Genomic DNA, 17,623 nt, shown 5'->3' with positions numbered 1-17,623 from the left:
TAACATCGTGTATGCCAACATTTTAAGTCTAGAGCTTTCTTTTTATAATACTGGAGGCCTGTATGGAGCTTGGGAGTGAGCAAAGCCTGCTGCAAGTCATAACAAATCACTGTCCTCACTGCTAAAGCTCATTGCAAATGCAATCGCCACAAAAAATAGTAAAAAAAAGTGTGGATAAACACGTGCACGTCTGTATATAAACATGCTTTCACAGTTGACTAAGGCACAGCCACGCGCTGATTGGCCGAGAGTGAGGCGGGACTCCCAGCCCGGGCACTCATTGTCTGCCTACCTCGCCTCTTGTCCTCCCGCTTCCGGTACATGAGTGGGTGAGCCTGGGGGGGGAAAAAAAAAAGCCACATTCAGCTTTCTGTATGGGGCCTTTAGGGTTGCATTTCCTGTACTATAACATGCGAAACTGTTAGTCGAGAGTTCGCCCTTTGTGCTCATAGTGATAACTCAAATTTCGGTAAATGTGGCGTCTTCGCCCCTTGTGCTCTAGACGCCTCATATAGGAGTAAGGTTAGTCACTGACCTGATAAATATGATTATATATGAGTGTGTTGTCCCAGATGATTGGCTGAAGAGTGTTATCAAAAATATGTACAAGGGAAAGGGTAATACCCTGAAAATAGGAAACTAAACAGGCACCATAAAACTGCCCAACTTCTGACATTTTTTAGGGTTTTTTGCATATAACTTCATGTAGAGTTGCATTATCTAATCCCTGTTGGTACCCATACATAGTCCAGGGATGTGGCAGTTGAAACCAAGTACAGTAATGAAAAAAAATTAACGCCAAAACTGTTAGTGTTATTCAAAATTTTCAAGTGTCCGAAGTTATCATCGATGTCGGCTAATTTTGGACTCTCATAGGCCTTGCCATATACACGCCTTTAGACTTCGGTGGCAGTTATTTTCGGACAGCCAAACAATACTTCGGACACTTGGAGCTTTAAAAAAAAAAAAAAAAAAAATGCACACTTCTGTGGTGAGTAAGAAGTTTAATAATGGACCTAGTACAAAAGTATTCTGTTTTTAACCCCTACCATTGAAAGCACTCAATCGGGCACTGAATCACATTGCATTCAGGTGATTTTCTTAAGAAAACAATCACATAGGATCCACAAACTTTCCCTGACCCCAAACACCCCAAGAAACCCACCCCATATACTGAAAATATAATAATAAAAACTTTTCTTCTTACAAAACTTCACGAGTAGTTACCTTACTGATGTTTCTTATGCTAACCAGTTTCATACAAAAACTTCAACTAGGAGATGAAACACATGAGAACATATTAGTGCACATTACTGACCATTAGAATAATTTTCTAAACTGAAACCCTGTGACTAGGCCCATAACTTTAGGCTACTGTACCCAATACTGGGTAATGAAAAGAAACAAAAAAACTATTTATTGACATCACAATACTGAGTAGTATATATATATCAAGTTTCAGATATAAATATAGTGGTATATTACATTACTGGCCACAAGAAAATTACCAGTACTGCAACTTAAAACCGTGACTAAGCCTATTATATTAGGCTACCAGGTAATGAAAAATAACTAAAAAAGTATTCCTTTGTGCTCCTTCACATCAAAATAATGAGCATTACAGTTATAGTAATATCACATTTCAAAGAGGTATACCATATATAAGCTATTCAAAACTTAAACCTTGAGCTTTGGCTTTACTGTTAAAGCTGTACTGTACTATTATTGCTATAGGGATTTATTTAGGCCAGAGGTTGACACCAACATCAAAGATCATTCTACACTTACTGTCAAGTGTAGACTCTGATAAAATCTTAATGATGTCTTCTCCATCTACATCATGAAAGTCATTAACTATGGGATTAACAAAGGTGTGGCATGTCCCCTTTACATGCTTTAAGAACCTTACTTTAACATAGTGTCCACAATTAGTCTGTAAAAACAAAAACCTGAGGTGAAATTATTGTTTTCATTCTCAGGGGATGTGGCAACATTTTGTGAATTCCTTTGGTGCATGTCATCTACAATAAATATTCTTTAAAATCTGCCTGTTTTGGTTCACACATCAACTTCCAAAATTCCTGCACAGACAAAGTTTTCAGGGGAACAAAAAAACATTTTTTTCAACCAGTTTTGCAATTTTTTTCACATACTTCCATTCACGTTAGGTTCGTGTGGTTTTAATGTGATATACTTCAGTGCTTCACCTAACTACCTATATTTTTTGGTTTTCAAAACACAAAGCCATATTCCCATTACTTTGGTTCATTACATTATTTTCCTCAAATGTCCGAAGTTGAACTCAAGTCAGAAGTTAGGCGGTTTTACAGTATAATCGATCGAATCTGGCATAAATCTTTAATTTCCAAACTGCCCTCTTACGGTTTCTATCCTTCTATCTGTGCCTTCATCTCTAGCTTCCTTTCTGGTTGTTCTGTAGCCGCTGTTGTAGACGGCCATCATTCTTCTCCTAGATCTATTAACAGTGGTGTTCCTCGGGGCTGTGTCCTATCACCAACCCTCTTCCATTTATTCATCAGTGACCTTCTAAGCTGTACATCTAACCCTATCCACTCATACACTGATGACTCCATCCTTCACCTTTCCATTCGATTCCCGCAACGTCCATCTCAGCAGTTACTTCAACGAACAAGGGATGAGGCTATGGCACACCTAATGTCTGACTTGGCTCGTATCTCTGACTGGGATAAAAATAATCTGGTTGTTTTTAATGCATCAAAGACTCAGTTTTTGCACCTATCAACTCGACAAAATCTTCAACAGGTATACCCACTAATGTTTAATAATATTCAGCTTAATCCTGCATCATCCTTGAACATGCTTGGGGTTTCATTTACTCGGGACTTATCTTGGAAAAATCATATTACTGTACATCTCTTGTAAAATCTGCTTCCAAGAGATTGGGTGTGCTAAGCCAACTCCATTCCTTCTTTACCCCTGCACAATTGTTGACTCTATACAGGGGTTTTATCCGCCCCAGCGTGGAGTACAACTCTCATGTGTGGGGAGGCTCCCCACATACAGCTCTTCTCAATAGGGTGGAGTCAGAGGCTTTTCACCTCATTAACTCTCCTCCTCTTACTGACTCCCTTCAACCTCTGTCTCTTTGCCGCACTGTTGCATCTTTATCTCTTTTCTATTGCTACTTCAATTGTCACTGCTCCTCTTAACTGCCTGCATGCATTCCTCCACCTCTACAACATGCGCGTGACACCCGTCTATCAGCAAACTCTAATCCCTTTTCTGTCCAACTCTCTAATGCAAGAGTGAACTGTTACTCCCAGTCCTTCATTTATGCAACAGGTCAACTCTGGAACTGTCTCCCTCTGTCTGTATTTCCTGCTTCCTATGATCTCCAGTCTTTCAAACGCAGTGTGTCTAGGCATCTCGAAATGATCGGATCTTGAATTTGGCTCTCTCATGAATTTTGTTTTTCTCTTGGAAGGAACAGTTTTGCGGGCTTGTTGCCTTTGGTTCCTTCTTCCTCACTTTAAAAAAATAAAATAAAATAAAAAATAATAAAGCTTTTAAATCAGATAATGAAGGTAATGCAGAGAGTTCTACAAGGTATGATTAGAGAGAGTGAATATTGATGAGATGCTGTTTGGGTTTATGCCAGGCAGGGGGACCACTGACGCCATGTTCATTGTTCGATAGCTTTGGGAAAAACATACAGGAAAGAAAAGGGAATTGTACTTTGTTTTTGTTGATTTGGAGAAGGCCTTTGATGGAGTCCCTAGAGAGGTGGTGAAGTGGGCAATGAGAAAGCTTGGGATGGAAGAGTGGCTGTTTAGGGTAGTTACGGCCATGTATGTGGGTGCTCGCACTCAGGTAAGAGTGAATGAAGATTTGAGTGATTAGTTTTCCGTGAATGTTGGTGTGCATCAGGAGTCAGTTGAGTCCCTTTTGTTTATCATGGTACTTAAAGCCCTCTCACATGACTTCAGAAATGGACTCCCGTGGGAGATGTTGTATGCTGATGATTTGGTGTTGATTGCAGAGAATGAAGGAAGACGGAGGAAAGATTTAGGATATGGAGAGATGGGATGGAGCACAAGGGCTTAAGAGTAAATGCAGATAAAACGAAAGTGACGATATCAAGGGTTGGTGGCAGTACTGTCAAAGAAGAGGGAGAGTGGCCATGTGCAATTTGCCACAAGAGCATGGGAAGTAATTCTAACTTGTGCAGTGTTTGTGATAAGTGGGTGCATAGGAGATGTAGTGGTATAAGAGGTAGACTGCGAGATAATGTTGATTTTATGTGTGTGGCGTGTCGGGGAGAGCAGGTCGAAATTGTCAGGCGTGAAAGGATTGAACTTTTTGGTGATCTCTTGAGTGTGTGGAAGAGTTTTGTTATTTGGGAGATATGTTATGTGCTGGAGGTGAGGCTGGAGCTAGCTCTGTGGCTGGGGTGACAAGTGGTTGGAAGTAGTTCAGGGAGCTGTTACCTCTCCTGACCTTGAGAGGGCTGTCCCTATGTGCTAAGGGATATTTGTATGCAGCTTGTGTTAGGAGTGTAATGCTGTATGGCAGTGAAACCTGGGCAGTAAAGGAAGATCATCACAGGGTCAGACATACAGAAATGACAATGATTAGGTGGATGTGCAGTGTGTCCCTGAATGCAAAGCCTGGGGGGTGGGGGGCAGGGTTTACAATGGAAGAGTTGAGAGGTAGGATAGGACTGGAGTGTATTGGTGTTGAAGATTAATCCATCCATCATCCAATCCTATGTTGCCCCATAAGGAGCGTAGGAACCCCGGGCTAGGCAAGTTGGTCCTGACATTTAAGATGGGAGTGACCAGCCTCACTCATCCCTGAGTGGTATTACGTGAGCAATAAACCCCAACCATCCCTTGGATATAAACCTTCGTTGGCTGAATACGATTGAAGTGCCGTAATTGCCCACTAAACCACCAGGTGCCATAATTTTGTTATATGATTACCACCCAGTGTAGTAAATGGTTTCCTGGTGTACAGGAAATCATGTGGCTTGTCACTCAGTGTAGAGTCACCCATAGGCTGAAGGAAGGGGAAAGAATGAAGGAAAAAAAAGACAGAAGAGGGAGTGTAAAGCCACCCGTAGGTTGAAGGAAGAGGAAAGAAAGACAGAAGAGGAAGGAAGGAAAGGGCAGACACCCAAAGCAGCATTACGTTGAGTGAGTGAATGGTGAGTGCCCGCACCTACCCCACTGAAGATTAATCACTAAAATTTCCTAATATTCGGCCCATTAATCAGTATCGGCTGATTATTGACTCGATTAATCATTAATCGGCAAAATTGCTTATCGGCCCAACCCTAATTTGTTTGTGGCCACCCCTGATGGGATTAAGGCATCTGACAATAGATGAAAAGATAGATTTAATTATCATCATCCGGACCTCCTTTCCCATCCTAGGGCAGGGTGGGGAGTAGCAACATCTAGTCAGCCCAAATTTGCCCAGTCCACAGGACCACACTTCCATTCACTCATCATTGAAGCCCCTGGAATCCTGACTGTATCTGATACACCAAAAAACTTTCACCACATTCTGTAGCTTCACAAAACTTATCCGATTGTCAGTCCAAACACCGTCACGTTCAAAAAGGGTGCCAAATCCCTGATCATCCACTTCTCACAACATTCATCCAGCCAGCTCGATCTCTTGTCAGACCCTTAGCCTCACCATCTTCCATTTAATTAATTTAGTTAAAATATTTGAAAATATACATTAAGAGGGTAGATTTTATATATTGGTGGTATTTTTGGTCAGTAGAAATTTTTTGTGAGATGGAGGAATAGAAGAAGGGAAAGACGAGAGGAAGGAGTAGTTGCAAGGAAAGTGGAAAGGTTACAAGAGGATGAGAAAAAGGCAGAGTATAAGAGAGAAGTGGAGGAACGATTGGGCAAATATGAATTGGAGCAGATGGGAGACGTGGAAGGTGTGTGTAAGATATTTACAGAAGAAATATGTGCAGCATGTGATGTGGTGTGTGGAAGGAAGAGAAGGCGGAGGGGGGTGCAAGGAACAGCGTGGTGGACTGAAGAGGTGAAACAGGCTGTGGCACAAAAGAAGAAAGCATACAATGAATGGGTGAGAAATAGGGGCGTGGAAGAAGTTGAGAGGCGGAAGAGAGAGTTATATGTGGAAAGGAAGAGAGAGGTGAAAAGATTAGTAAGAGAGAGTAAGAAGAGAGTGGATGAGGAATTTGGAAGGAATTTGAGTGTAAAGTGGAGGGACTGTAAGAAAATGTTCTGGAGAGAAGTGAAAAGAGTAAGACAGGGTGGAAGTGAAGTTAGCAGGGGAGTGAAAGATAAAAATGGTAGATTACTAGTGGAGAAGGGAGAAAAAGTGAGCAGATGGAGAGAACACTTTAAGGAATTGTTGAACGTAGAGGATGGAAGTAATGCGAGTATAGGTGGCTGGGGAATGGCTGGGAGAAGGAGGGAGGTGAGAAGACAGGAAGAAATCAGTAGGATAGAAGTTGTGGAAGCAATGAAGAAAGTTAAATCGGGAAAGCCCCAGGAATTGATGGAGTGTGTGGTGAAATGCTGAAGCATGGGGGAGAGATAGTAGTAGAATGGATGTGGAAGATGTGCAGATTGGCCTGGGAGGAAGGTAGAGTCCCGGAGGATTGGAAGTCAGGTATAATTATTCCCTTGTACAAAGGAAAAGGGGAAAAAGAAGTGTGTGGTAATCATAGGGGCATTTGTCTTCTTAGTATAATAGGAAAAGTGTATGGTAGGATACTTATAGACAGAGTTAGAGAAAGAACAGAGAAATTAGTTGGAGAAGAACAGGGAGGCTTTAGGAAGGGAAGAGGTTGTGTAGATCAGATATTCATTCTTAGATCTTTAGTGGAAAAGTTTCTAGAGAAGGGGAAAGAAGTTGTATGCGGCTTTCATGGATTTGGAGAAAGCATATGACAGGGTGGATAGACAAGGATTGTGGAAAGTGTTAAGAATATATGGAGCAGATGGGAAGTTGTTGAATGCTGTGAAGAGTATGTACGATGGTGCGAAGGCTGCAGTGCGTGTGGATGGTGAACTAAGTGAGTTTTTCTCTTTGAAAGTTGGTTTGAAACAGGGATGTGTCATGTCTCCATGGTTGTTCAATCTGTACATGGATGGGGTAATAAAAGAGGTACAAGGTAGGGTAGTGGATGTTGGAGTGGCCCTGGTGAGAGAGGATAGTGTTTGGAAACTCCCTGTACTGTTGTTTGCAGATGCTGTGTTGTTGAGTGAAGACGAAGGGGAGCTGCAAGGCTTGGTGGATGAGTTTGGGAGAGTGTGTAAGAAACGGAACCTAAAGGTGAATGTAGGGAAGAGTAAAGTGATGGTCTTTGAGAGAGGTGAAGTTAGTGAATGTACAGCGAGGTTAGATGGTGAGGAATTGGAAAATGTGAGTACGTTTAAGTATTTGGGTAGTGTGATGAGTAAGGATGGAGGTTTGGAGGGTGAAGTGCTTGAAAGGGTACAGCAGGGAAGAAAGGTTGCTGGTTCCTTGAAAGCAGTGATAAGAAACAGGGAAGTGAGCATGGAAGTGAAAAAGTTACTACATGACAGTATTGTGATACCAACTCTAACGTACGGAAGTGAAGCTTGGACATTGTTGGAAGGACACAAGTCAAGAGTGAGAGTAGTGGAAATGAGTTATTTACGAGGAGCCTGTGGAGTCACGTGCAGAGACAGGCTGACGAATGAGGATATAAAGGAGCGTTGTGGTGTGGATGTGGATGTGATAGGAAGCGTTATGAGGAACACACTGAGGTGGTTTGGCCATGTGGAGAGGATGGAGGGTGAGAGACTGACAAAGAGAGTGTATGTGAGTGAGGTGGAGGGGGGAAGAGGGAGGGGGAGGCCAAGGATGAGATGGAGGGATGGGGTGGAGAGGTATATGAGAGAGGGGGGTGTGAGTTGGGAGCAGGGCAGTGAAATGGCGGGGGACAGGGCGACTTGGAGGCGATTTGTTTGTGGCCACCCCAAACGGGATTGAGGCATCTGGCAATAGATAGATAGATAGATAGAAATTTTTTGGGCAATAAAGTTATGGCCGTGGGGACCCTTTTAAGTACTGCAGATTTTCATCAAGTGACAGTACAGTATATATGGTGGTAGGTGGTGGTGACCACCATTACTTAACTGGATGTAGTGCTGCTTGCTTCTTCCTTCATCTTTACCACTCTTTTTCTGTGTCGGCCCTCTCGCCTTCTATTTCTCCCATCTTTCCTGTCACATTTTATTAATCTGCTTTCCATTTCAAGTAGCTTTACGTTGAGTGACAAGCCTAATTATTTCCAGTAAGCCAGGTAACCATTTACAGCGCTGGGTAGTAACCATATAACCAACCCATACATGCTCCCTGCATGTCAGCAAGTGGGTTGATAGAGGGTTACTGCCCCTCCCTGTGAAACAGCTAGCTCGAGGACAAACGGCCATCCCTTATGGGATTATGGTGTGTGGCTGTAGATAGATAGATAGATTTTCTGTATGCATGGGTGTGTCCATCCTCTAAGATGTGAAAAACAATGATTGACATTGCTAATTATTCAGTTGAATACTCTTGACAGTATATAAGCCAATGGAAACTTTCAAGCTACAGTTCCCATTCCAACAGACCCACAGGGAAGGAAAATGGCAGCAAGGGCAAGAAAGTTCAAAAGACCCCTGTGGTGCAAGAGGAAATGGAAGTGGAAGAAGTGGCCAGAGTTGAAGAGTTGGCAGTTGCTTTCTCCAGCCAGCGGCTCAATGTAGAGGATATAGATTCTGGAGATGTAGAAAACCCACAGCTGGTGTCCCAATACGTTAATGATATCTACAAACACCTGAGGCAATTGGAGGTTGGTAAATGTTGACAAGCTTTAATTACACCTGTTGTTGATAACCACAGTAATTGTAGTTGGATTTAACTGTATAATTGTGAACATGGTGTGATTGGTGGAGGAGAGAGATTTTTAGGCTTTCAGTGAGGCATATTTGTTATTTTTGATGGAGGACAGTGTATGAGCGAAGTTTGAATGGAGTGGTAGCGAATGTGTCGATCAGATATTTGCAATAAAATACAGTAAAGAATGAGATTAGCAGTAAGTACAAGGTAGGTCAGATGGCATATCTCGAGTGTAGTATGATGTCAACAGTATCATTATCCCTGAAAAATGAAAACCCACGAAGATTGTGATTGATTATTGGGAATTGGAAACTGTAGCGGAGAGAACGGAATGAAGTGCATGTTGGAGATATGTAAGAAGGCATGGATGAGTGAAAAGGCTCTGATTGTACCCCTGTACAGAAATAAAAGTGAGCAAAGTGAGTGTAAGAATTATTGTGGCATAAGTCTATTGAATGTTGTTGGGAAGGTATATAGAAGAATTATTATAAAGTAAGTGAGATATCGGAAGTCCTAGTGATTGACAAACAGGGTGGCCCAAGGAGTGGCAGAGGATGTGTGAATCAAATATTTGCAGTGAGACAGATAGTGGAGAAGGCCCGTGAGAAGGACCATAAGGTGTTCATGGCATTTATGGAAATGGAAAAAGCATACGACAAAGTAGACAGAAAAGGATTGTGGAAGGTTTTGCTCATGTATGGTGTAGATGGTAAGCTGCTAGGTGATGTCAAGAGTTTTTATGAAGGTAGTGAGGCAGTTGTATGGGTAAATGGCCATCTAAGTGAATGGTTTACAACCAGTGTGGACATGCAACAAGGTTGTGTGATGTCCCTATGGTTGTTTAATATATATATATGGAAGGGGCGATGAGAGGTAAAAACGTGAGTAATGGAGAGAGAGAGAGAGAGATGGTGTTGGTAATGAGTAGTGATGAATGGAATATCTCAAATCTATATATGCTAATGATGCAGTGCTATTTGCAAATACTGAACAAGAGCTTTGTAGACTAGTGCAGAGTTTTGTAGATGTCTGTGAGCATTGCACCTTGAAAGTAAATGTAGAAAAGAGTAAAGTGATGGTTTCTGAGAGAGAAGGTGACTCCCAGTGTGATGTTACAGTGAATGGAGAGAGTGAAATTGTTGAGAGTTCAAATACCCGGGTACATTGATAGAAAAGAGAGGAGAATGTGCAAAGAAGTGGAAAGTAGGGTGACACAAGGATGGACTGTAGCTGGTTCTATGAAGGCCTTGATAAGAAACAGAGGCTCGAGTGTTGCAGCTGCATGGGGCTTACATGAAGGTGTGTTAGTGCTAACTTTAACATATGGATGTGAGACTATGGTGTGGTATGAAAATGAAAAGCCAAGAGTGAGAACAGTGGAAATGGGACTGCTGGGGAATGTATGTGAAGAACAGAGTGGATAGGATATGGAATAATGTGATTCATGAAAGATGCGCAGCGAGAAGTCTGTGGACACCAGAATCGAAGAGAGTTTACTGAGATGGTATGGTCATGTGGAGAGAATGGATGACAATAGAGTGGTGAGAAAAGTATATCTGAGTGAATATGAAGAAGGGAGGAAGTGAGGTAAGCCAAGAAGAAGGTGGAGTGATATGGTGGTTGAGTGTGTGAGGAAGAGAGGTGAGGTGAGGCTGAGACTGAGCTGGCTGGATGAAATTTGTGCTGAGAAGTGTATGATCAGGGATTTGGTACCCCTTTTTGAGATTGGCTCCATCAGATAAAAATATGTGAAACTACAGATTTTTTATGGAGCCAGGATTTTGAGGGCTAGAATGGTGACTGAATTGAAGCATGGCCCATTGAATTGGGCAAACTTTGGCTGTCTGGACGTTGCTACTCCTCACTCTGCCCTAGGGTGGGAAGGGAGGTCCGGATGATGATGATGAGGAGGAGGAGACTTTATGCATACTGTTGGCTGTATCTAAAGTAGAAATCAAGGCACTGATGCCCTTTCCCATGTTTAGCTGTTTTGGAGAGAAGCACCTTTGTGGTGGTTCTGCTATCCAGATATACAAATACCCTCGTCTCCCTCCCCATACCCCAAGAGCAGGAGGATGGACTGCAGGAAAACGTCCAGTGAAATCTCCAGTCCACTGGATTTTTCCAGATGAGCTTCAGGCCACAAGAGTGTCTGTATTTAGTTCTTTTAAGTTACTGCCTTCCTGTTGAAAGCATCAACTTGTTTTTAAACTGAGCTGGAGATTCTGTACCTGTACTGGCTTGTGATAGTGATTGTGCATGGGCTAGTGAGCCCATAGCACAGTGTCACTGTCCCCCCGTTATTTATTATTTACTTATTTATTGTAGTATATTACGTAGATAACATGCCTGTTAAATTTCCTTTGCTACCTTTAAAGATGATTTACCAGTTTCCTCCAATTTCCAGTACTGGTTGTATAAGTCACCGTACTTTATTGTATCCTTTATAAAGGCACCAGCATGCTTGCATGCATCTGCCATGGTCACCTAATAATGACTCTCCATGCTACATCATTGCCTTATCCCTGAAGTCACACTCAGTGGCCTCCTCCCAGGTCTTAAGTTTGCCTCCCACAACCCTACCCCAACATTTCACACCTCTCGCTTTCTACAAATGCGTATTTGATATATGACTCTGGTATTTCACTTGTTTTTAGGCTGAGCATCCTGTGAGTGCACGATACTTGGAGGGTCAGAATATTACGGGTAAGATGCGGGCCATCCTAGTAGACTGGCTTGTTCAGGTTCACATCCGTTTTACCCTCCTGCCTGAGACGCTTTACCTCACAGTTGCCATACTTGACCGATATTTGCAGGTGAGAATCTTCAAAAGCTTCTTTATAGTCTTGAACCAATATAGTTTTCTTTTTTCTCCTGCGTTCTTACTGCAGACAGATGTTAGTATACTGATAGTAATAATGTACATTAGTAGTATGAAACTTAATACAGTACCTTAAAACATATTATGCTATTGCCAGACTTAATGCTGACCTTGTATTGAATTTTTATTTTTTTCACTGGTCATAATTATCAAGAAATTCATAAATACTTTGATTATATGAGCTACTTTGATTATGATTAACAGTGCAGTTCAGTGGAAATAGTACTGTTTGAATCCTTGGTGCAGTCCTTGGTTGGGAGCACAGTACTGTATTTCTGTTCCTTGATGCAAGTGATTTGTATTAGCAAATAGTCTGTATCTTGTTGTTCTTATGGCTTTTTGTTTTTCAGGCTTTACCATGGTTGTTGTAGTGAATATGGGGTTCCAACTTGGGCTCATTTAATTCCCTGTAACTGATGAACCATTGTAGACTTTTGTCAAAGATTCCTTCTGCAGTTCATAAGTTGTGCCTGTGTTTTCATGACATCTAGTTTATGAGGTGCCATTTCATTGTTGTTGTTTGCTTGTTGAGAAAAGGCAGTTTATCCATCATGGTAAGCCTCAGAATTGTGGGGTCTCTCACCGTTCGTAGTGATTGGTTGAAGAGGGTCAGTTGAGGTTGTGTCTGAGATTCATGTCTGTCTGGAGTAAATAAGGTGATGGTGAATTTGATTGATGAAGCAGTCATTCTCTCTTTGCCAAGCTAGTGTATAGTGGATGTAGGCATTGCCGTTTGTTGAGTTCTGGAGTTTTGTGAAACTATCACTAAGTCATCACCATAGGACAGTACTGTTACTGACAGAGGCTGGGATGGTAGTTTGTGGGGCAAAAGGTAAAGAGTGAAATCGAAAGGATTGAGCCCTGTGGGACGTACAGTGCTTAAGTCTGCTTTGATGGTGGGTAAGGCAGAAAATTCATATAATCTTTCATATTTATGTTTAATACTTTAGCTTATCATGGTAGGGTATGTCTTGGTACTGTACCAAAAGCTTTGTCTCGTGTTGAAAGTGTGTTTGATTGGGGTTGTTTCTAACTTAAACCATCAAAGATGAGTTGGGTCAGCTTGAAAAGGTGTGTAATGGTTGAATGATTAGGTTGGAAACCAGAGTGATATATGTGGGGATTGTTTTAAGTACCGGTAATAGTAAGATTGGGCTCTACATTTTTGGATGGCACACAAAGCAACGATATTAATATGTACCAGGTCTATTCAGAAAGTATTTGACCTTAGGTTCTAAAAAAAATAAATAGCTAACCTGTTGAGCTATGTATAGTCTGACCACTGTATGAAGGCAGGTTGGGTGTGGCCTTCTCAGGAATGCTTTGTGCCACATCTTGAAATTAATTATGTTTATCTGCATGTGACACTTGTAAAAGGTAACAGAAAAGAAGAATACACACATTCAGTACAAATTCAGCATAAATATTAAAAATTCTGAAAAGAACAGTACACAAAACTAAGATATTTATACAGCAGTCAGGAAACGTGGCAGACATATTTAGTGGTGTTGCCGATTGTTACTGTCACAATCACCGGCATTCACCATAGGTCATGGCTGGGGAAATGAAGTAAAAATTATATGTAGAATATAATTTAAAAGAATGTAACAAAGAATTGAGGTTGATTGCTCATGCAATGCCAGTCAGGGATGAGTGAGGCTGGTCACTATCATCTTAAATGTCGGGACTAACTGCCTAGCCCCGGGCTCGTACACTCCTCATGGGGCAATGGATAGTTGGATATCAAAAATTTTTCCATTATAAAAATATTAAATTGTTCTCCAAAAGGCAACACACACCTGAAGTTTGGGTCAATTTGTGATGTCACAATTCCCAATGGACCCGCCCTGCCCATACGTAGGTCAGGACACTTAGATGAGAGAGAGAGGAATAGTCCTCTTGGTGAAACCTCTTAAAAAAAAAAAAAAAAAAAAAGCACCATGACCTATACCTCTTGGTTGGTGTGGAAGTAGTCAAAATTACGTGTAGAATATAATGTAAAAAAATATAACTAAATATATGAAAAATTATAATATATTTAATCCTTTATGAGCACTAGAGACAATAATAATAATAATAATAATAATACCCCTCCCCGTAAAACAAATAACTCAAAGTCAAATGGCCACCCCTTACGGGATTATGGCGTCTGGCAATAGATAGATAATAATAATAATAATAATGATAATAATAATAGTAGTAGTTGTAGCAGTAGTAATAGTAGTAGCATTTTTATTATGATGATGATGATTGTTATTATTATTACTATTATTATTTATTATTATTATTATTATTATTAGTGGACACCAGAATCGAAGAGAGTGTCATGAGGTGGTATTGTCATGTGGAAAGAATGGATAACAATAGAGTGGTGAAAAAAGTATACCTGAGCAAAGTTGAAGGAGGGAGGAGGAGAGGTAGGCCAAGGAGAAGGTGGAGAGATATGGTGGATGAGTGTTTGAGGAAGAGAGGTTTGGAAGTCGGTGAGGCTAGGGAACTGACAAGAGATCAAGCTGGCTGGATGAATGTTGTGAGGAGAAGTGCATGATCAGGGATTTTGGCACCCCTTGTGAGCATGACAGTGTCCGGATGATTGACTCAATCGAATACATTTATGTGAAGCTGCAGAATGTGGTGAATGTTTTTGGCATATCCGGTAGAGCCAGGATTCCGGGTGCTTGAATGATGAGTGATTGGAAGTGTGGTCTATAGGACTGGGCAAGTCTGTGCTGTCTGGACTTTGCTACTCCTCACCCTGCCCTTGTGTGGGAAAGGATGTCCAGATGATGATGATGATGATGATTATTATTATTATTATTATTTTGTGGTTGGTGGGGGCACTCACCATCCACTCACTTGATGTAGTGCTTTTTTTTTTTCGGGGAAGAAGGAACCAAAGGCCATGAGCCCGCAGTAACAGTTCCCTCCAAGAGAAAAACAAAATACAGTACAATATAGAGCCAAATTCAAGATCCGATCATTTTGAGATGCCTGGACACACTGCGTTTGAAAGACTGGAGATCATAGGCAGCAGGCAATACAGACAGAGGGAGACAGTTCCAGAGCTGACCTGTTGCATAAATGAAAGACTGGGAGTAACGGTTAACTCTTGCATTAGAGAGTTGGACAGAAAAAGGATGAGAATTTGCTGCCAGACGGGTGCTACGCGCCCGTCTTAGAGGTGGAGGAATACAAGCAGACAGTTCAGAGGAGCAGTGACCATTAAAGTAGCAATAGAAAAGAGATAAAGATGCAACAGTGCGGCGAAGAGACAGAGGTTGAAGGGAGTCAGTAAGAGGAGGAAAGTTAATGAGACGAAAAGCCTTTGACTCCACCCTATTGAGAAGAGCTGTATGTGGGGAGCCTCCCCACACATGAGAGGTGTACTCCACACAGGGGCGGATAAAACCCGTGTATACAGTCAACAATTGCGCAGGGGTAAAGAAAGAGCGGAGTCGGCTTAGCACACCCAATCTCTTGGAAGCAGATTTTACAAGAGATGTAATATGATCATTCCAAGATAAGTCCCGAGTAAATGAAACCCCAAGCATGTTCAAGGATGATGCAGGATTAAGCTGAATATTATTAAACATTAGTGGGTATACCTGTGGAAGATTTTGTCGGGTTGATAGGTGTAAGAACTGAGTCTTAGATGCATTAAAGACAACCATATTATTTTTACCCCAGTCAGAGATACGAGCCAAGTCAGACATTAGGTGTGCCATAGCCTCATCCCTTGTTTGTTGAAGTAACTGTTGAGATGGGCATTGCGGGAACTGAATGGAAAGGTGAAGGGTGGAGTCATCAGCGTATGAATGGATAGGGTTAGATGTACAGCTTAGAAGATCATTGATGAATAAAAGGAAGAGAGTTGGTGATAGGACAGAGCCCTGAGGAACACCACTGTTGATATATCTAGGAGAAGAACGATGGCCGTCTACAACAGCGGCTATAGAACGACCAGAAAGGAAGCTAGCGATGAAGGCACAGATAGAAGGATAGAAACCGTAGGAGGGCAGTTTGGAAATTAAAGATTTATGCCAGACTCGATCGAAAGCCTTTGAGATGTCAAGTGCAATGGCAAAGCTTTCGCCAAAGTCCCGAAAGGAGGATGACCAGGAGTCTGAAAGGTAGGTGAGAAGATCGCCAGTGGAGCGTCCCTGATGGAACCCATACTGACGATCGGAAAGAAGGTTGTGATAGGAAAGATGCCTTAAAATTTTTCTACTAAGAATTGACTTGAAAACTTTGGAAATACAGGACGTTAAAGCAGTTGGACGATAGTTGGAGGGTTGGGAGTGGTCACCCTTCTTTGGGACTGGCTGAATGAGAGCAAACTTCCAGCAAGAAGGAAAGGTACAAGTTGACAGACAAAGACGAAAGAGTTTGCCTAGGCAGGGTGTAAGCACAGAAGCACAGTTCTTGAGTACAACAGGAGGGACCCCATCAGGCCCATATGCCTTGTTAGTACTGAGGCCAGTGATGGCAGAAAATACATCAACTGAAGAAATTTTAATGTCAGCCATGAGGAAGTCAGAGGGGGGAAGTGATGGAGGGACAGCACCGGAATCGTCTAAGGTAGAATTGGAGGAGAAAGTCTGTGCGAAGAGATCTGCTTTATCAGTAGAAGAAATAGCTACAGAACCATCAGAGTAGAAAAGAGGAGGGAAGGATGATGAGGTAAAGTTGTTAGAAAGATTTTTGGCAAGATGCCAGAAGGAGCGGGAAGAATTCGAGTTGGAGAGTTGAGAGCATTTAGTATGGATGAAATTATTTTTAGTAGAGTGAAGAACAGACTTAGCACGATTCCGGGCAGAAACGTAAAGATGATGTGATTCAGGGGTGGGTTGGCTCCAGTACCTTTTGTAGGCCCTCTCCTTGTTGCGGACAGCATTAGAACAAGCGTGATTAAACCAAGGCTTTCTTGCGTTAGTCAAAGGATATGAGAAAGGAATTTATGCTTCCATACCCGAGAGAATAACCTCCGTAATGCGCAAGGCGCACTCAGATGGCTCACGGCCATGGAAGCAATAATCATTCCAGGGAAAATCAAAGAAGTACTCCTGAGGGCCTCCCAGTCTGCGGCTCCAAAATGCCACAGACGACGTTTCCCTGGAGGGTCCACAGGCCATACCGGAGTGATAGGACAGGTTAAGGTAATAAGGTTGTGATCGGAGGAGCCCAACGGAGAGAAAAGATTAACAGAGTAAGCAGAAGGATTAGTTGCGAGGAAGAGGTCAAGTATGTTGGAGCTCTCTCCAAGGCGGTCAGGGATATGGGTAGGGTGCTGTACAAGCTGCTCTAGGTCATTAAGGATAGAAAAGATGTAGGCTTGTTCACCAGGTGGATCCGTGAAAGGAGAGGAGAGCCAAAGGTGGTGGTGAACATTGAAATCTCCAAGAATGGAGATTTCAGAGAAAGGTGTCTGTCCTTTCCTCTCCTCTGTCCTTCTATCCTTCCATCCTCTTCTGTCTTCCTGTCTCTCTTTCCTTGTCCTTCTGCCTACAAGCAACTTTACACTCCCTCTTCTGTCTTTCATTTATTCTTTCCTCTTCCTTCTGCCTGTGGGTGACTCTACACTGAGTGACAAGCCAAATGGTTTCCTGTACACCAGGAAACCATTTACTACACTGGGTGGTAACCATATAACTAGATTTTGGCGCCTGGTGGTTTATTGTGTAATTATTGCACTCCAGTCTGATTGAGCCGGTGAAGGTTCATATCCAAGGGGTGGTTGGGGTTGATTTCTCATGTAATATCACTCAGGGATAAGTGGGGCTGGTCACTCTCATCTTAAATGTTGGGACCAACTGCTTAGCCCTGGGTTCCTACACTCCTCATGGGGCAGTGGAGGAT

The 17,623-nt window shown here is 42.2% G+C and overlaps 1 protein-coding gene across 1 annotated transcript in view; it reads left to right on the top strand.

The window, feature by feature from the left end:
- Positions 1-17,623, top strand: part of LOC145392183 (G2/mitotic-specific cyclin-B-like) — a 57,698-nt gene that overhangs the window by 23,863 nt on the left and 16,212 nt on the right. Inside the window, exons 3-4 of the mRNA XM_080266631.1 lie at positions 8,617-8,839; positions 11,544-11,702. Of these exons, the coding sequence (XP_080122757.1) occupies positions 8,617-8,839; positions 11,544-11,702 (382 nt within the window). The remainder of the gene's footprint in view (positions 1-8,616; positions 8,840-11,543; positions 11,703-17,623) is intronic.

The sequence above is a fragment of the Coenobita brevimanus genome, chromosome 21 (genome assembly GCF_032717465.1).
Source record: "Coenobita brevimanus isolate Jiangsu-jjx chromosome 21, ASM3271746v2, whole genome shotgun sequence".
NCBI lineage: Eukaryota > Metazoa > Arthropoda > Malacostraca > Decapoda > Coenobitidae > Coenobita > Coenobita brevimanus.
Note: the sequence above shows the minus strand (reverse complement) of the source record. Positions and strands in the feature narration are given on the sequence as shown.